The following is a 20438-nucleotide window of genomic DNA, read 5'->3' on the forward strand; positions in this document are numbered from 1 at the left end:
CTTGTCATTAAATGGAAACCTAACATTAAGCTACTCAAAATTAGATTTCATAGGACTAAGAAAGACCGCTGATTTGACAGTAGCCCAGCATCCAATCACATCTTAGAAAAACTTAGCGGAAGGAAAAACAAACGCTATGAATTTACACTTTCAAAGAATGTGAAGTAAAGTCCATTCTAAACTAAAAGTAACCGTAATTGTGTCTTACCTGGACTTAGAAAAGGGGAAAAAAAGATTTTACTGTTCTTTGGTGGTCCAAAGTCTTTTTTTTTTTTTTTTTAATAAATTAATTTAATATTTTTAGTTAGTATGTAGAAACCATAGTCATCAAAATTCACAGAAATGTATCCTGAAATGTAGCACTGTGATAAATGTATACATTTTAAATTAAATTACTGGACAAAATTAACTGCAACTATATTGTATTTTCTGATGAGTTTGTAAAAGAAAAAACACAGAAGGAACAGCTAAATGCCATTTATTTAGTATTTATTTTGTTCTTCAAACAGGAGCCAAACTATTTACACATTTTTTCACTTGTTCTTTTTCCGAAACGGTTTCATTAAATGTACAGTTTGCTGTTATTATAACAACATTCAAAAGACTCAAATCAAAGGGGAGCTGAGCTGACTGGGATACAATTACTGTGAAATCACAATCTGATTTAAATTCGCTGCAACAGAATAACATGATCAATTTAATAAGTGTGTAACCAATCATCCTTTTTTCCTTTTCTTTTTGGACAAAGTTTCAGAAGTTTATATATAATTAAAAGCCTTTTCAGTGCACTAAAACTACCAAATGTCATCTTAAAAATATGCTAAAGTTGCTTAAAGTAGATTGTGAATAATTTTTTTTTTTTTTTGCAAATGCATATCTTGCTAAATTCAAACATGTGGTCAAAATTTAATAATTCTGGCCTAATGGAGTCTTCTGCAACTTCTCAATGATAGCTAAGGACGATAATTAGACAAGTTGGCGATAGTCGTCAGCTGCTTGGATTAAAAATGACATTCTGTAGTTTGCAAAGGTACAAAAATAATCTGATTAAAAACACTTGACGCTTCAAATCTTTTTAGATCAAGGGTGGCCAAGTCCAGTACTTGACATCTACTATCCTGCAACGTTTAGACGAATCTCTTTTCAACACAAATAGCTTCTGCCTGAAGCTATTCGGTCAAATAGCTTCTGCCTGAAGCTATTCGGTCAAATAGCTGTCATTTACCGAGCTAAATTGCATGTTTATGAGAAAACTCAGGCGTGTTGGAGAAGGAAAGCTTCTAAAAGTTGAAGGATGGTAGATTTCGAGCGCCAGAGTTAACCACCCCGGACCGAAGAGGCTTCACCTTCAAATAGAAACAAAGAGGGACAAATCAATCCTCTAAAAATCGGGCCAGTATTTTCTTTGAACGGCTCTGATTGGTAGATCAGGGATACTTTCCATTCTTGCATATTAAATGCAGCAAAAATAAGAACTCCCACCATTTTCGACATCAACTAACAACACGTACTTTGACAATTTAATGAAAATCAGAGAAATGTTTGAAACTCATGTTTTGATCAGTGGTATTTCTTTACCGCTCTCCACCCAGAGCGGTATGTACTAGAGTGGGTTGAGAAGTAACATCTGCACGTTAAAAAATAAAAAAATAAGCTGCAACTTTGCATCGTAAGGAACTTTTTATAGCTTAATTGCATGTTCAGTCAATGACGAGCAGCGCCCCCTGGAGTTTTCCACTGTAAAAAAAAAAAAAAGTAACTCGCTGCATCCGGCTACCGTTGCTACAGTTGGTCTCTGATCTGCAGCTGGGCTTAGGATGAAAAAAAAGTTGCCAAGCCCGAGACTGGTATTAAACCGATAAATACTTTAGATCTTATTGAGAAATTATAAAAAGTGTTACCGAGTTTTGCTTCCAAAATAGTACTGATGCAGGTTTTGTGTTTGGTTAAATGTGGGAACTGCCACTGGCTCTGACGCATAAATGGCGACCTTGCAATTCTGTCACATCCGTTCAAAATTATTACCTCTACAAAGTAATCTGCTGCAAATGGGTTTTTTTTCTTCTTTACTGTAAAAGTTATTAAAGAAAAAATATAAGATGGCAGAATCAGAATTCCAGATCTTAAAAATACAGATATCAGAACTGATCATGAAAACCTTGGTCAACGGATCTCCAATTATAAAGCTTCCTTTTAGAGTAAATAAGCCTGAGATTCTCTCACATCTGCACAACAGTATACATATATATTTTTTCTAAAATCATACAATTCTCCTGGAGTGTAAAAAGAGTCCAAATGCACTAACTCGTATTTGAAATTTAAGGATGACTAAATTTACCCAAACTGCATACTGATGCAGCACAGCGAGGGGCCGGTTATTGAAACGCATCCCGGTCAGCTCAGCTCCCCAGAGTACAGACCTTCAGAAAACAACAAAACAAATCAACTCCGAACAAATTCACTCTGCGTTTTCATGAAAACAAAAGAGCAACAAAAATCCAACCACCAGCGAAGTTAGATTTAGAAAAGAAAAAAAAAAAAAATTAAAGACTTGTCGCTCTACTCTGTAGTTAGCTAGTAACTTTTAAAGGTGATCGGATGTATATGTAAGGAGGTCTATACACAACATTTCTGTTAGCCAACAGAACAAAAGCGCTGTTGAAAACTTTGTTCAACCTGAATACAGTTAACAAGATGGTTTCCAACTAAGTTTTATCATTGAGAACATTTTCAGTTAGTCATCCAAGACTCTGCTATACAATTTAAGGCATGTTGAACAAAGAAATAAAGCAAAACCCCACAATGAGAAACAAACAAAAAAAAGTCATCCAAACCAACTTTTACATTATTTACAAAGCGCACCACTTGAATTGATGAGCGCTGTTGTGTTTGTGTCTCTGTGAGTTGATATTTATGGATCCTTATTATGTGTAACTTCTGCTGGAAATGTGCATGTAGTGTATGTTTGCCGCTCCTTTGGACTTGAGAATTTTCTGCGACGTGTTTGTGTGTTTAGTCGTGTTTTAGAGTCTTTTTTTTGTTGTTGTTTTGTACAAGTCTATCCAGTTCCACGGCAGCAGGGATTTCAAAAAGCCGCCATCTTTCTGCGTTTTCTTGTCCGAGACCTCTTAGACAGGATGGGGCCGGTTATTCGAAGAACCATTTCTCCAAGGTCTCAGGTTGAGATCATCTTCCCCCCCCCCTTTTTTTTTGTTGCCCTTATCCTCGTCAGAGAGCGTCTGATCAAACCCCGAGCCAAACGCAATGGGTGATGAACTGTCCGACTGATAATGCCGATGGCCTGCCCAGTCCGAGGACGAGACAAGTGTCTTGGGGTAAAAGTTCGAAAGAGCAGGTTTAGGCGAGCTGATTCATGGGTCGGCTGCAGATTAAATCCTCGTCACAGAGGGCAGCAAATAAAGCAAAGCCAATCGCCTGAGAAGAGGACACACAGAAAGAGAGAAAACAACTTCAATTCACAAATTAGACCAAGGTTGACCGTACTTCTCGGTTCTTACTTTAGAAGGGTGGAGGTTGAATTTTTCTCCACTGACTTTAGACTGCGGCACATTTCTTATCGGACAAATACTCAGAACAGCTGAAAAGTCTAAAAATCTCAGTGAAAGTCTAACACTTGGCATGTCTCTAGGGCCTTTTTTAAATTATTTTTTTCATGTTAACCAGATGTGTCACCAATTGGAAAAGTTTGGGAGAACAACTCAACTGTCACTCTCTAAAGAAAGGAAACTGGCTTGGATGTTTAGGAACATCTTAATTTTCACTCTAAAATAAACCAGACCTAGTGTCGTTTCGCCAAGATTGGACTCGCATGTAAAAACTTGGGAGGATTTTGACACCTGGGAGCAGCATTTTTAACAACATGCAACTGTTCTGAGGAGGTTTTACATACAATGAACTGGTCAATGAAACAAAAGCATGTATAATTATTTCCTGTTCAGTACGTAAAACAGCAGCATTTTCTCAGATGATAAATACAGGAACAAACCAGAGACTTGACACGTGCATTCAAAGTCAAACTGGGATCAAAGGTTATGCCAAAGTGTTTGCTCTATCTTAGACATGCTTTTTTTGGTGTAAAGAAAAATATTTCAGTTTGTCTTTATTGAAGTAAACTGAACAGCCATCCACTATTCAAATTCAGTCGAATTCAGAGATTCTGGGTGAACTGAGTTGTACAACTGAATATCATCCGCTTCATAACGATAAAAGACATCTTTAAAGGTTGACAGGATGTGGCCAAGAACAATAAAAACCAGAAGAGGAGCCAAAAGCAAACAATTTCTAAGTTTAACTCTACATGACATACGTCCAAAAAAGTTAAAGATTTTGGGTAAAACTTGTTGCTTCTGTTTGTAAACAATGAATTGAAAACAACAAATCCAATATTGGCTTCTTGATGAAGTGTCAGATGTCCAAGTGAGATATTTTAAAAGAACTTACCACGCAGCTCTCCTCCTGCAGGAGCTCCATCGCTCTGAAGGCCGTCGTCAGGTTGGGAAAACCAAGTGGAAGCGTCCTTGGCGACGGCTCTTCAGAACGGCGTCCGGCTCTCGACTGTGCGAGTTGATCAAACTCTTGTGGCCACTCCAATCTCCGCTTTGACAAGCAGCCACCAGTAGGCATATCCAACGCCTCAGTCCGCGCTCGTTTCCCTTCCATCCCCCAATTATTTCAAGGTTAGTGGCATATAAAGGGAAACTCGCAGCGAGTCCACTTAAAACTATTGAAAACTATTGGTTTCTTTTCCATGAGGAACATTCAGTCCAACGTCTCATGAAATTTTTTCCTTCATCCATTTGCAATTTTTTTTTCTCTCTCGTTCTACTTTGAAAGGTAATACAAAAATATGCTTATATACAGGAGGTGGGAGAAGACGGGGCTTCTCGAAGTCTCTCGTTTTTAGTTTGGGAATATCTTTTTCGGCGACTTTTTTTTTTTTCCTTTTCTTGAATCAAAAGTCGTAGCAATCCTCCTGTTGTAAATTGTGCTCCCATCCCCAGAATTGTACCTCACAGCTTGAATGAACAAAAGTGCATAGGTGAGTCGGTGAGGGCAGGGTGCGAGTGCGTGGGAGGGTTGAGGTGAAGACGAGCGCGCAGATCAGGTGTCCTCCTCTTTTTTTATTCATTTATTTTTTTTGGCCTCTCAGTTCCCTCAAGGCTCTTTTAGCCCTGCAATCCAGAAAACAAAGTCCATCCTCGAGGTTTCTTTTTTTATATATGTATATATATATATAAACAAGGCCGACTTAGAGGAGTTTGTCCATGCTGTTCAGATTCCTGCCACTCGTCCTCAAGCAAAAAAAAAAAAAAAAGAAAAAACAAAACAAAAAGAAAAAAGACCCCAACACCACTCATTGTCCATATGGCAGAAGCGCACTTGCAAACCCCACCCGCCTCATGTGGGAACAAAAACTAAAACAAAAAACTTTTAAAAATTAAAACAAAACTGCACCCACAGTTATCCATGTGGCTTGTAAACAACCAAAGCTCCAGTATGGAATAGAAAATAAGTCCTTTCTTTTTAATTCTGAGTCACTACGACCAGGATTGTTAGAGGCAGTGTGTTCAACTGTATCCATCCAGAGTTTTTATTTTCCATTTCTTCTTCTTCTTCTTCCCCACTGTGTAAATGAAAACCTCTTAGAAGCTATTTTTTCTGTTTTGTTTCCATTTTTTGAAATCTTCTGAGGAAAAACAAAATCTGTTATCAGCACGGGTTTGTAATTTTTTTTGGAATACATTCAATGTTTTAAGAAAAAAAAACAAAAAAGTAATACACACTTCACATGGCAAGGAAACAAAAAAAAAATTAGGGAAACAAAATAAAAAAATTAACACACAACAAAAATAGCAGCCCCAAGTGCTCATTATCTTAGTCCAAATACTTTTTAAACTTTGTATATAATGTATATATTCCATATATATTTTTATTAAAAAAAACAACTCGTCATTATCAAATTGCAACAACGAGTAAGTAACACAATATGCTAACATTTCTCGCACCGTTTCTGTGCAGTCGCACATTAAAAGATGCTGTATTTTTTTTTTCCAGAGTCAGAAACTCGACACCTTTCATTCACAAGATCGAGAGCTGACAAAAGGCAACGTGATCACACCCCAGGAAAAAAAAAAATGAACTGGACTAACCTTTCTGATGGATCACCACCCCCAAAAAAACCCCGAACACCCCCACCCACCCCCAAAAGACAACTAGAAATATTTACGATATAAACTTACAAACTTTACATACAATGTGCTGAGCACCGACACACATCACATCCGCTCTCGAAAAGAGTTAATGTCTCAATGGCCATGCACCCTATATCAAAGTTCTTAGGCACAAATGTGCATTCATACACGTAGAAAAAAAAAAAGCACATACAAAATGAGTACCTGTAGTCTTAACTCACTTCTATGAACAGTAAATGAACACATCCTCTGAACCACACACACACACACACACTCATTCATACTTAGAAAATCTCACTCGGATGCACACGCGCCAACTCCCCCCTCATGATCCGCTGCGTCCGCCGGCCCTTTAAGGGCCGCAGAGAGGCAGAGGGAAATAAACCAGCGGTGAGCCATCATGTCATGAGAACAAAGCTAACATTTACAAAATGTATGCATCTTTTTTTCTTTTTTTTTTTGAATCTATCTGAAGATGAAGAGCTGGTGAGAGAAAGGATGTTTGTGCAGTTTGCCCTCTCTCTCTGGTTCAGTCACACTCTCGGAACAAACAGATGAAATCCCCCGTTTGGAAAAAAAAAACATAACAAAAGAAGGGGGTGTACACACTCACACTCTGAACATGAGGAGAAATTACTGAACAAAATAAGACAAAAAAGAAATGGCCTCTTTTATGTTTCATACATCTCGGTAAGCAACAGGAAAAAAAAGAACATTGTGCAGACTGGATCACACTCGCTCGCACACATTCACAAAAATATTCACTGCTATAAACTAACCCCATTTGTTGGATTTTTTTTGTTGTTTTTTTTTTGTCATTTCTTTTTTTAGGCAAGTGCAAATCTTCAAGTTTTTTATACTCCATTTTTTTTTTTCAATAGCTTTACTTTTCATATAAATGTAAAAAAAAATGCTCAACAAGAGAAATATCAACAGTGTTTGTCTTTTGAGAAAGGATTTGCTTTCTGATACGGTTCAAACTAAAAAAGGTCCCCCTGACTTTTCTAAACCTAACTTCGTCCCGTCGACTCCTCCTCCTCCTCCCCCTCCCCTCCCCGCCCCCCCCGCCCGCTTCCAGTTCAGATGCGCGCCGGCGATGTGTGCGAAAACGCGCCGTCGGACGCGCATCGATTTCAAACACAAATGTACACATGAAATTAAACAACTAGTCAAATCCCATCTCAATAAAGTGCATTAGTTCAGAATAAGGTGCTTAAAACTTTTGAGTGCCAGAGGAAACCCCCTCCTCGCCTCCCCCCGGCTCACCCCCTCCCTCTCCCCTGCTCTAGTGATCAACTGGTGCAGCAGGGAGCCCTGTTTTTCTTTTTTTAAATAACAAGAGGGAGATAAAGGGATTAACCCTTCACCGTCTCTCATGCTTTGCTCCCTTCCCTTCCAGAACCCGACCCAAACCGATTCCCCCCGCCCCCTTCCCTACCCCGGTTCCCCAGCAGTGCACATTCGTCATCAGGTTTGTCTGATTAAAAGACAGAAAAGGCCTCAGGTAGCTATTGCTGCTGCGCTGCGTCACATCAGTAATCCTCCACCATCTCCATCTCATTCATGCTCAGACATTCGCCTGTGTTGTGGAATGAGTACCCTGCAGGGGGGACACACACAACGCAACGCTTAGATCACACAGTTTCTACAAGATGAACGCACACCTGACATTTGTCATTCTCTATTGCTTAATTTTGACACTTTTTTGCATTGAATTTGGGCATGGACTGATTTTATTATGCATTGGATTCATTTTCTACTCATCATAATCAGGAAGTTAAAGTTCAGCCTTCCCTGCTCACTTTAACAGACAAAAATGTCACAATGCAATGAGTAAATAATGACATTTGTACACATCACAATAAAAACAAAACTATGTATCCACAATTCTAAACAGATGTTAATTTAGTAGGTGTAAAATTCATTAAATAAAAACTTCAAGTTTCTGTATGTTCAATTCCTAATTATTTCAGTATTTATTTTGCTAATAGCTACATTTTGTAAAAAAGTGAGACCTCTAAAAATGCTTATATCTGCCTATTTTAGTAGCTTAACACCAAATATACACTAAAATGCATTAACAGTGAAAATCATCTTGTTTTTACTGCGGAAGCTAACATCTACAGTCTTCCTCATCTCCATCTCACACCCACACCCACTTGTGTTTTCAGCCAATCAGAGCCAAGGAAAACACATGGTGCTCCTGGATTGGCTGTTTCGCAATAGTGTGTCAAGAAGCAATGGACCTACATGTTTCAAGTTCTCATGTTGCTTAACAAAAAATGTCTGCAAATACTAAACCACAAATGGGCTAATAGGGATCCACTATAGTCAGAAATAAAAAAATAAAAAAACTTTTTGATGAATTTTGACTGAATTGATAGTTTTTGAAAGAGTTACAATAGTGATGTCACCCATGCACCAAAAAGAACATAAAATAAAATAAAAAAACCTTCTGACTTCATGAGGCTAATATGCTTATATATTAACAAAGACAACATGTAGAACCGTTTCTTAGAGTAATCTTCTTTTTATCTGTTGGTTAATTCTCTATGTTTTAATCTTTAAAGGCAGTAAAAAATCAACTGGATTTCCTGTGGTAATCATAAAGAACCACAAACCTCTCTAGGCAGATGGAAATATTACACATATTAAAATGCAAAATCTAGTCCTGTTGCACAGAGAAGGCAGAAGTGAATATAAATAGAAAAAATTGCTGCCCTTTGTGCGACATTTTCAAGCCTCTGTTTACATGTGTTAGAAAAATATGCTTGGGTTTTGTAACAGGCTGCTGGTCTTTGTGTTAATGCTCCCGGTGTTGCAGGGAGAGAAAACACAAGTGTGTGTGTGGGTGTGTAAAATAAACAAATCCAGTCAACCCACTTGTGTGCAGCCTTTTGCGCAAGAATCAACTTTGAAATTATTAAATTAGTATACTATCATGTAATTCTTCATTAAAGTGACAGAATTTGTTTTTCCAACTTTACATTTATGGAAAGCAAACAGAACGTTTGAGTTTATCTCAAACTGTCACTGCAGCACAATCAAACAAATTTCTCATCCAGTTAAAATTCAGCCCATGCCCAATTCAGTCTGAATCAAATCAAAGTGGCTGGTGTCGCTTACCTAAGATGCTGGGATCAGAGTGCAGCATCATGGGTGGCTTCTTCTTCATCTTTCCTCCCTGGTTGTCATAGAGACCAGCTTTGCCCATGTGGTTGGCCTGAAACATGGACTGCAGAGTGCTTGGATTCATACCTCGCATTGAGTCCTTAAAGTGAAACAAAAAAACAGAAGTTACCCACATGACCTCACCTCTTATCAGTTAGAACAACTCATTTGTATCAAATAATATATATATATATTTCTAAAAGAACAATTTTGTCTTTCTAATAACCTTCATTTACTGATGTTTCTTTAAAAACTAAAGTATCTGATGTGACCTTTGTGTTTTTGTTTGTTGATGAGCGATATCAGTTAAATATGCAGCAGCCTTGTGAAAACTCAGCAATAAAAGATTCCACCAAACCACTGAGTCATTAATATCTATTACTGTGAGCACGTAGAAATAAAGAAAGCAGGTTTAATTGTATTTACCTGCAGAGGGAAGTTCATGTTCAACCCACCCACTTCTTTTGATAGCTGGAAAACGAACAACCAGAAAGGACATAAAACATTTAATTACAAGCTTTGATAAATTCAATACAACAACATGATAAATTACTTTATTCAAGAGAATAATTAGAATAGATTTTTTAACCTAGACTTTATCCTTTCATATATCAGAACTTCACACCTTTGTGAAAATCATCAATTATCAAAATTAATGCAGAAGATATACATCAACAACATATTTTTACATGCAAGACTGGATATTATTAAAATATGTGTTCCTCTGTCCAGCTACTAGAAATGAAATCTAATATTTCTACCTCAACAAGCTTATTGTGAAAAACAAAACAAAACCATGATATCTCCCTTTATTGTGCGTCATATTTCTGAAACGCATCGTTTCTAAAAGCTGTTCGGGGCCGAGGAGAGGCGTACCTGTTGCTGCTGTCTCTGTTGGTTGGCTTTCTGTTTGGCACGTCGCTCCAGAAACTGTTTGGCGAACTCTTTGGCTTCCACTGTGTCCCCAAGGTAGGACCGGATGAAATCCAGCACTGCATAGGGAGACTCCACCTCCTTCAGGTACGCCACGATGGTGGCGACTGAACAGACACACAAGGTTACCATGGTTACTAGAGGCAGCAGAACCAGTCTATTCTGCAGTCAAACTGTTTTTGTTTCAGACATTCATAGCCATCAACTCTGACTGTATAAAACAGAGTAGAGTGCCGGATTGTTACACCTCCAAGCTACAGATTGCAGATGTCTTGATTTCCTCCTATGGATCACATTTACTAATGGAATGATGTTATTGGAGTTTAGACAATAAAATGTTAATTTTCCGATTTATAAAAGGAATTGGATTATGTGTTTATTTCCATCTTTTAATGTATTTCCGATTGTCAGAATAATTGAGGAATTAATAGATTACTAAAATAGTCGTTAGTTGCAGCCCTATATGTAAAGTTATCACTTTTCTTCAGCTCAGTTTCTTTCAAACTTTTAAACGTTGACATCATTCATCTTTGGCAGACGACTCTACATCCACAAAATGTCAGAGCCGGGCTAAGAAAAAAACCTGAAATGCAAGATTGCAGGGCTGCAATCAATAGCAGCAACAGTGTAGATAATAATGATGTCTTCAATGCGCTGAACTAAATTTAGGTTGAACTCTCCCCGCCTCTTGGCAAAGCTTAATGGGTAAAATGGTGGCGTTCCTACCATCCAGAGAGGAAGAGGAGTTGTTGGCAGAGGTGTTGAGAGCGTGCAGCATCTGTTCACACCAGGTGGTGAAGCCGTCCTGAGGCTTCATGCCCTGCAGCAGCTTCAGCAGCTTCTCCTCGTCCTCCGTTCTCTTACGACGCATCATGTACTGGTCGCTATGAGAGAAAACAAAAGGCGCATCATGTACTGGTTGCAATGAGAGAAAACAAAAGGATCTGTGATGAAGAAGTGGATGAGTGGGTTTCATTTGGTGCCGAGTGGACTGTTTAGCGTGGCGTACGTCAGAGAGGGGCTGCTGCGGCTGTTCTTCAGGCCCAGGTTGTTGTTGGTGTTCCCCCGCAGGCCGGCCTGGTTCTTCACCGCCTCGTCCCACATCCCCATGCTGCTGGAGGAGCCGCCGCTTCCTCCCTTTCCCTCCAGACCGCCCCACATGCCCACGCCGTCGGCCCACTGCCCGCCCATGGAGGAACTCCCCATGGACAGCCCTGGATGCTGCGAGGCGAATATTAAACAAGATGTGTCGGTGTGTGTTCTGTTTCCAACAAAGTCCCACATTCATGCCAAAAAAGGTACTCACCCTCTGCTGCTGCGCTCGCTGCTGCTGCTGCTTTAAGATGCGCTCGGCCTCCTGCATCTCCAGCATGGTCAGAGACTTCCCTGCCTTAGAGAGGCCAGAAGAGGGCGCACTGCTCCACCCTGAGCCCCCCACTGCAGATCCCTGCTGCTGGGGCGACTGCTGCTGCAGCAGCTTCATGAGCAGTTCCTGCTGCTGACGCTACCAGCAGGAAACACACAAAACATTTTTTTTTACTGTTTTTAAACAGCAGAACTGCTATTTTATTATATAATGTTTTTAAACTGAGAAATAGTTTAATTTAATCAGTGTTACTGCAAGACAAATTCAAGACTTTTAAATATGAACAAAATTTATAATCTACATAAATGATAAATAAGTTCTCTTATGTTCTCTTAATTTATAAGCTCCAGTAAGTTGATCTGTGTGATTTTTAAAAAAAATTTACAACTGAGGAATGCGTCAATGTTGAAGGAATTTTAAAAAGTAGCTTCCATGTAAAGCAAGGCTGTTCAAAGTAGGGACAGGAGGCCATTTGTAGCCATTGGACTGATTTTGTGTGACCCACTGACTACAAAAATTAAATAAATTAGAAAAAAAAAGTTTTAAATTAAAATAAAATCTACAAAAAAAATGTTAGATGCAGCAGAAAGTGACCATCCTTTCTGTTATTCTGTTGTCATGGCAACTAGTCATTGACTCTAAAGAACACCCTGTTGCACCCAAATCTGCTTTTAAGCAGATTTTTAATTGCGGTCTTTAAACTTGGCTAAACACAACAAGTGTTTCCAAATGGAGACTGACCTAGATCCTGTTTTTACTGCTGAGAAATTACAATATATTTTTTCAGTTTTCTTCAATCGAGCCCAAAATAATAAGCAAACTGGTTGCCTTTCATTTAACAAGAAAAAATCATTTCAAGTTTTGGATTTAAAATCCCATTCCTACAAAAAAAATCTGATTACTTTGTTTCATTAAAATAGTTCTTGCTTAGTTAGATGCTGAGCTGTAGCTACGTTACATGAGATCAGACTGTATTTCGCGACCTTTGCGATTTTTAAAGCTGCGCCTTCTCACCTGCTTGCGTCTGTAGAGCTCCTCCTCCTCCCTCCGTTTCTGCTCCTCCTGCTGCTGCCTCCTCTTCTCCTCCCTCCTCTTGCGCTGCTCCTCCTCCTCGCGCTTCGCCCTGAGTTCGGCGTCTCGCCTCTCCTGGAGCTGACGGGCAAACGTCAAAATAAAGAGAAACATTTTGACATGTCTGGACAAAAACTATGGCTGGGCGATACGACAACAGCCACTCTCTGTATGTCAACACCAACACAATCACAGCACAGTTTGAGTGGAACTGACCTTCTGAAGCTGTTCAAGAGTTGGACCCTGAGTATTAGGATTCATTGTTAAGTCCCAAAGACTGGCTTCACCGCCTGAGTGGGAATAAAAACACTTATGTTTATATTTTATCCGATGTTTTGTTTGCATCGTAAGGAGAAGGGTCCCAACTGTACCTGACGACTGTGAAGCTGAGGTATGCATGTCCCACAAGGGCCCTGTATCTGGCACTGACATCGACCGGTTCATCGAAGGCATCATACCCTGCTCACTGCACCTGCAACACACAAACAGGTCCATATGGCTCAGTATTCGGCAGCATTAAACATTCAATTCAATCAATAAAACTTGATTTATTCCAAAGGGAAACTGAGAGGAAACCTGTTAATGAGCTGGAATAGCTGCTGCTGCTGGAGCTGCTGATAGAGAGCTGCCGTCGCCAGCTCCTGCTGCTTCTTTAGCCGCTCCTGGTCCAGGTTCCCCTGAAAGATCCAACATGGAAACTCAGCTGTCATGACGGCGCATCTTCAGCTTCATCACACAAAAAATGAAACAAATGGCACCATAAAAGATCCTACAGTTTAACATTTGGGTAGGGCTGGAAGATTTTTTTTTTCTTCACTTTCTTTTATAAAAAAAGAAATTAAAGAAAATATTTTCAAAAAGTGGCTTTTATTCAAATCTTCCCCTCTGGGAGTTGTATGGCAGAGTTTTAGGGCCCAACTATGAGAATTTTTGTTTAATTACCAGAATATAGTCATAATATTAGCAGAAAAAAGATGCAATTTGCAAAACATCTTTAAATTTTAAGAAAATTTCGATGTGAAAAACAACCATCTACACAGTTATTTATCATCTGACATTTCCAGCTCAGTTTGTGCAGATCTTTCTTCAAAACAGACTCATTTACACAATCAGTTCAAATTACTGTTACTGATAATACTTAATACAAATACTTAATCCTTTAACACATCAGTATTAAACTATTATCAGAAAAACGTATACCAAACTTCACATGATGAATAACATTCCTCATTTTAATGTTTTGTACTTTTTTTGTGTTGTTTTTTTTTTTTTGTCAAAGTGAGACTTAATTTTGGTATAATTACAACAATATCCTGATGAGTAAATAAGAAAATAAAGTAAGAAAATAAAACATATTGCCTGTATTCTGTAGTAGAGCTGACCTGAATTCAAAGTCCAAATAAATAAAAGCTGTAAAACGCGCTTGTTAAACAAGATGGCCGGCCTGAGTGTGCTGAAATCACTCTGAACTTTGAAAACCTAAAGAGTGCATTGGTGGGGAAAAAGATATAGATTTTCCCAGAATTTAATCTTCAAAAATAAAAAATTCAAAGAATCAAAATCATTTTACTGCCCAGCATCAGGATGACTAGCTGCAGTTAAACACGATGCTGGTGAGAAAAACGTCCTGCTCTGTTTCTGAGCTGAAGAGGAAAGAAACCCTGCAGTCTGAGGTGGAACCCACCGTCCCAGAGGACCCCCGGCTGGTCTGCGAGCGCTGCGTTGGCGGGAGCTGCCTCACCAGCAGCGGCGGCGGCGAGGGCCCGGGGGCAAAGGGCACGCGGCCCCACATCTTGATGACGTCCCCCAGGGGCTGGAAGCCCTCGTCGCAGCCCCGCTTCACCAGCAGCGTCATGGTGAAGTAGCCGGCCTGGAACCACTCGCACATCTCCACCGTGGTGAACGGCCCTGGAGAGCAGAGGAAACCCGCAAGTTAAGCTCCGGGTTGGTTAGTAATGTTCACAGGTCGCAGTGATGAAACCATACCCTGGATCTCTCCCTGCGGGTCTTTGTAGAACCACTTCATGGCGGCTTCGTGAGACAGCGGCAGAGCAGCCGCTGTGTTCCGGCTCTCCTGCTGCTGCAGAGAATGCGTGAAGCATTCCTCCTCCATGGACGTGTCCTGCAGCGACGCCACCATCTTCTCTGCCTCCTGCACAAAGGTCAGAACATGGTCAGTACTTAATATTCGCTTCCACCGGGCAACCCTCAAACCAATCTTCCAGACCTTTCTATTTCCAACAGCTCTGTGTAATTAGGTACAAAAATCACTCTTTATGAAAATTGCATATACTACTGCTGAAATGTTGCAGCTTTTTAACCCGCTTTTAATATTCCAGCTGAATAGAGGAAATCTTTTATAACAAACCACTTTTAGACTTTATGAGGCAGCAGTAATCTCAGGAGGATGATTGCTGCCCACCGAAGTATTGTCCAGAACAAACTAAAAGAAAATAATCTAAGATTGCTTCATGGTGGTTAAAATTTAAAAGCATAGTAAAGTCACCTTAAAATTCAAACAACTGTGGAGCTAAAATTAATTTTAAACAAAGTGTCTCCATTAAGATATCTTGTTGTCTTGGCAGGGGCGCCGTATAGGGGGAAAAGTTAGGACAATTCCAAAGACTCTTGACTGACAGAAATAGTCAGTCAAGACTATTTCTGACTGAAACAGTCAGAAATAATTTTATTTTTCTTATAAAAATAGAACAAAAATGGGGGCCCTGTCAATTACAAAATTAATTGTAGTGTTTTTAAAATAGTTTTATCAGTAAAAGTTAAATGTTACCCAATCATTAACAAAACCATAACCAATAACTTTGTCAGTAATTCCACTAATTAAATTAAAGCCTTGCAAATTTAAAACAGGTTAATCAACCACAATTCTGACATAAAATCTGAAGTTGATAAATATCAGGAGCAACATGCTGCACAGAGATGCTGTAAATATGACAACATTACTGTGGGATGTAAAGGTGGATGGACATAAGGAGGGCGCGAGAAAGGAAGTAGGACTCAAGGAAGGAACAGAAAGGAAGTAAAGACAAAGCTTGAGTAGATAAAAATAAATAAATGGAAGGAAACAAACAATGACAAAGAAAACGGAAGGAAGAAAGGAAATAAGGAAGGATGGACAGAAAAGCAAAGGTGCAAGGAAGAAAGGAACATAAGACAAGGAAGAAGAAAAAAGAAAGGAGGATACAAAGCCAGGGTAGACAAAAATAAAGACATGAGAGGACACAAGGACAAAGGAAGAAAAGAAGGAAGAACAAAAAATTTAAGAAAAACAAAACCAGGATAGAAAAGGACAGAAAAAAGGAATGACATGACAGATCAAGTCAGAAAGAAACAGTCTTGCTTCTTCTTATTTGCATTTTCTATACTTTTTACTTTAAATAGATGATCTACACATTTCTAGAAGCTTTGAGACGACTGGGCTCTTAAACCAAAACAGCTTCCAAACAGTCTGGGAATGGAGCCGGGTTGTTTTCATTTCACTCTTTTTAAACGCATTCCTGACGCTGCCGATGTGTGGGACTGTGTGTTCCTCCTGAAGCTGGAAGCAACAACAAGGACCCTCCTGTTTACACAAACAGCCCAGCTCTCAGTGCCCACAGCCAAACTGCACACACCTGTCAGGCTGGCTGCAACGTCAACGCTGGAAATACTCAAATTATTTATTTTAGTATCCAAACCTGTTGCAAGTGTTTCAGGCCTTCATCGTCCTCGGGGTCTCCTCCAGAAGGAGGGAGGAGCGGAGCAGCAGAGGAGGAGGGTGGGGGAGGTAGGTTGGAGGAGGTGGAGGCGTTGCCGATGGCGACGCTGGGGCTGAGCTGGGACTTGGAGCCCCCCACCGAGGCCAGGTCTGACACAGAAAAACAACAAGCAGTTCAACAATGGCGGCTATTTTTAGCTCGTCTGATGAGGAGCAGCAGAGCCGCCTGCCGGCTCCGGGGCCCATCCAGCAAAAACAATAAACAGTTAGATGACCCGGGATAAAAATATACCAAATCAAAACCTCGACGACAAAAATATGTTGGACCAGAGACACGAATCAGAACCTGTCCTTTGTTTGGAAACTTAATAAAAACATTTGGTTTCAGATTAAATTCAAGTAGAAGTTACTTCAGATTAAACAAACTAAGAATAATAATAATAATAATAATAATAATAATAATAAAAAACATCTAGAAGTTTCTGTCTTTGGAAACCCACCATCAGCAGAGGCGCTGCCGGCCTTGACAGAGTGGCTGTTGTTCATCTGAGAGTTCTCCATCAACTGACCAGCACTTCCTGGTTGGAGCTCCAGTGATGGCGGGGCACAGTGGGCTGGGGGGGAGGAGGAGGAAGAGGAGGGTGGTGCTGGCTTCATCTTTTCTTCCCCTGCAGCAGGAAGGGGGTCTTTAATCTCTAAATGAGCAAAAAGAAAAGAGTTTGAATAAGGACTCCCGTTTTGTTTTTCTCTCTCTGGGTTATGAGGCATTCTGTTTTATTTTTGCTCACCCTTGTCTTTATCTCCGTCTCCATTGTTCCTCTCTGCATCAAGGAAGCCGTCGTCCTCATCCTCGTCCTCGATGCCCTTAAAGTCCAAATCTTCCTCCAGGATTGTCTCCTTACCACCCTTCTAATGGAACAAGAGAAAAAAATACTAAGTAGGTCACAAACTTTAACAACAAACCTCAGGCTCACAGATCTAAATATTGGAGACGGCCCAATAAGTGTCTTTAACAAAAACCGTTTTGCAAAATATTCCGACTTCAATACATTAAAATGACAGCATAACAGCGTTACAGTACACTAAAATCACTGGACTCACTTCAGTGAACAAATGGCTTTTCAAATGTTACGTTTTTTCTGGACAGAACCAATAAACTCGTGTCTTGGTTCTGCTGCCTTTATGATTGGTTAAGGCTAGCATGTTTACTCTTCATGTTGATGCAACTTGTTCATATTTACGTATTTGCAATCTGTGAAAACAGAAAAAGTTGTTTGTTTCAAAAATTCAAAAGGTTAAATTTAACTCAGGGTGCGACAATAAATTGGTGCAGATTTTCTTAATTTTGGGAGATCAGTGATCAACTGATGCTTAAATGTGAAGCCGATCTCATCCGCCTCTGCAAAAGTTACTGTCCTCTTTTGCTCTGCTGTGAGAAGGTTTTTACTGACAGTTAACAATAGTCACTCCTCTGTTGCCAACTCAGAAACTTTAAGAAAAGAAAAAAAAGATCCACATCAACCAAAATCGGAATTGGCAGGTCAGGATGCAATTGGTGCACCCATAATTTGAACGTCATAAAATTTTACGACTTGTGTTTCGGCTGCTCTCTGTCTGGGCACAGCGCACGTCATGTGATACGGGAAGGAGGTCAGTGTTGTAAAAAGTAAAAAATGTCAAGGAGAAAACCCAGATTTATTGGATTAATAAAAAAAATGTGCACAGAGTGTTGTAGCTTTGCAAGGAAAATAAAAACAGGCTGAGATTTTTTTAAAACTGGCTTCAGAAATTACAGTCGCATGATTCACTAGGGGAACATTTGCACAGCAACAGCACCATCAATCAAAACCTCCTCCTCCCAAAAGAATTAGAAATACTTGAGGAGAGGACCTGTATTATTACAGATCTGAAGTAGGTTTGTTTTAAATGAAGAGACACTTCTATCTGAAGATTTGTCCCTGTAGAAGACTCTCTGAATGAATCATGAAATGTCACAAGAAGCTTTTCATTCTCATTTCATAATTTCATCCCGAGTGGGTGGCATTAAAAGCAGCACTGCTGACCTTTACAAATTACCTTGTAAAGGCCAGCAAAGCATTGATTCAACATCACTGAAAAAAAACTTCCAGGTTTGAAAAACTTGAGTAGTTGAATCAAGAAAGTCTTTTTTCTCCCCCCCCACACGTACCTTTAAGGGCATGAACGCTCCGGAGGAGTCGAACGTCCCCATCTCTCCGTCCTCCTCATCCGTGCACCACTCCGGCAGGCCGTCCCGGTCGTCCTCCAATCCCTCGCTTCCTGCGCGACGGCGGCCAGCGCCGTGACCCTCCGAGTCCCGGAAGTCGAAATCAAACTTTCTTCGCCGACCTTCACCTGGACCGCTGTGGTCCCGCCAGCCCGCTGAGCGAGGACCACCATCTGAGAAACCACAAAACTGTACGATCAGTCTGATGCGGTAATAAGAAACGGTAGTTTAGTTCAGAATTTAAATCTGAGACGAGTGTCTGAGATGCATTTAGACTAGAAACGTCAACAGGTGCAGGAGTCAACTTGTCAGTACTAAAGAAGTGCCACTTCCTGAAAATGCTGTCATGGCAACGCTCTACATGATGTAAGTAAATGTCTATGACTGTCTGTGGCTGGACAAGCAATTTCCTGCTTAAAACTCCCAACTTTTCCAAAATTTCATTTTTTAAAATAACTGAACAGAATCTTGCATGTTGACAATCCTTGACTAAACCAGATCTGGAAAATACTTAAATATATATGCATTTTTAAAATATATATTTTTTCATCCTGGTACCAAACTGTTTTGGATGTTCATTCATATCTGGAAAACACTGATTTTAATTTCAATACTTGCAGGACTCCTAAATGTAACGGTTTTCAACTTGTCCTGTGAAAATCTCTTTATGACCTCTAGGTGTCAGTATAGACTCCTTAATGTGCAGGACTGCCACGCAGCAAAACAAACAAAAAATATTCACTGTAGGCACATCAAGTTAACTTATAAATAAATAAATAAAAGAACTCACAGCACGTATGTTTAATCAGCCTGCTCTTATCAGTTCTTATTAAAAAGAGTTTAAAAATTTTTGTGCATTAGGTGATGATTCTAATAAATATATGCATTAAAATACATAAAAGAGTGCTTACACTTCTTAGGCTTTTGTATCAATTAACTGTACCTGAAATCAGTTACTGTGGCAACACAATAATCTAAAGTTTTTGGTCAATAAAGCTTCTTTCATTTGTGTCTGAAAGCAAAAACTGCAGTTTAATTTTTTTTCCCTCCTAATAAAACGTTGAGGTTTCACTGAATGTCTCCCCACCGTCCCTGCGGGATCCAGAGAGCCTCCAGTTGGTTCCCGGCTCGCCCTCGTCCTCTTCCTGCTCCTCACGGAGCGTGCGCCAGTTGTCGCTGTCAGCCCTTGTGTACTCCTTCCTCACGGGACCCACGGGACCGCTGCTTTCTTCGAAACTGGGCCGCCCCACCTCCCGCCGCAGCGGCTTCTCAAACCGTCGCTCGCCCCTGAGGAAAGGCAGGAAATGGGAGGAAAATTGCACCGGTTATGGAGCAAACAGGAGATAAAGGCCACAACATTATTCGCTTTTTATGCCGGAGGAGAACATTTGGATCAAAGCAGCAACCTGATTCTTTTGTACTCATGAGCAAAGAAAATATATAATTTCAGTAAAGGTAGATGGGAAATTATCCCTGTAAATGTGAGAGAACCACATGAGCCAAGACATTCCAAGGACAAAAAAAAGCTTTATTTTAACTATTTCCAGTTTCCTCTTACCGGTCGTCCCAGCTCTGGCTGCGGTGAATCTCTCGGACGTTGCGACCAAATCCCACCTCGGTGTCCTCAATACTTCTTTGGTAGAATCCCCCTTCGCCGCGGCCTCGGCCTGCGTTTCATAACAAACAGCAGTACGGTTAACGGCCGGACGGAAACACAACAGAACA

The 20438-nt window shown here is 40.1% G+C and overlaps 1 protein-coding gene across 1 annotated transcript in view; it reads right to left on the reverse strand.

Annotated features, from left to right (window-relative positions):
• Positions 1–468: 468 nt before the first annotated feature.
• gigyf1a (GRB10 interacting GYF protein 1a) overlaps positions 469–20438 on the reverse strand; it is a 33408-nt gene continuing 13438 nt past the window's right edge. Inside the window, exons 7-26 of the mRNA XM_032582580.1 lie at positions 20272–20380; positions 19801–20000; positions 18657–18886; positions 17257–17377; positions 16969–17163; positions 16449–16618; positions 14740–14905; positions 14438–14661; positions 13330–13430; positions 13125–13225; positions 12970–13043; positions 12697–12834; positions 11623–11820; positions 11326–11537; positions 11043–11200; positions 10260–10423; positions 9810–9854; positions 9339–9483; positions 4462–7812; positions 469–3435 (exon numbers count right to left, since the gene is read on the reverse strand). Coding sequence (XP_032438471.1) covers positions 7745–7812; positions 9339–9483; positions 9810–9854; positions 10260–10423; positions 11043–11200; positions 11326–11537; positions 11623–11820; positions 12697–12834; positions 12970–13043; positions 13125–13225; positions 13330–13430; positions 14438–14661; positions 14740–14905; positions 16449–16618; positions 16969–17163; positions 17257–17377; positions 18657–18886; positions 19801–20000; positions 20272–20380 — 2819 coding nt within the window. The 3' untranslated portion in view covers positions 469–3435; positions 4462–7744. The remainder of the gene's footprint in view (positions 3436–4461; positions 7813–9338; positions 9484–9809; positions 9855–10259; positions 10424–11042; positions 11201–11325; positions 11538–11622; positions 11821–12696; positions 12835–12969; positions 13044–13124; positions 13226–13329; positions 13431–14437; positions 14662–14739; positions 14906–16448; positions 16619–16968; positions 17164–17256; positions 17378–18656; positions 18887–19800; positions 20001–20271; positions 20381–20438) is intronic.

This window comes from Xiphophorus hellerii, chromosome 14, assembly GCF_003331165.1.
Source record: "Xiphophorus hellerii strain 12219 chromosome 14, Xiphophorus_hellerii-4.1, whole genome shotgun sequence".
Taxonomy (NCBI): domain Eukaryota; kingdom Metazoa; phylum Chordata; class Actinopteri; order Cyprinodontiformes; family Poeciliidae; genus Xiphophorus; species Xiphophorus hellerii.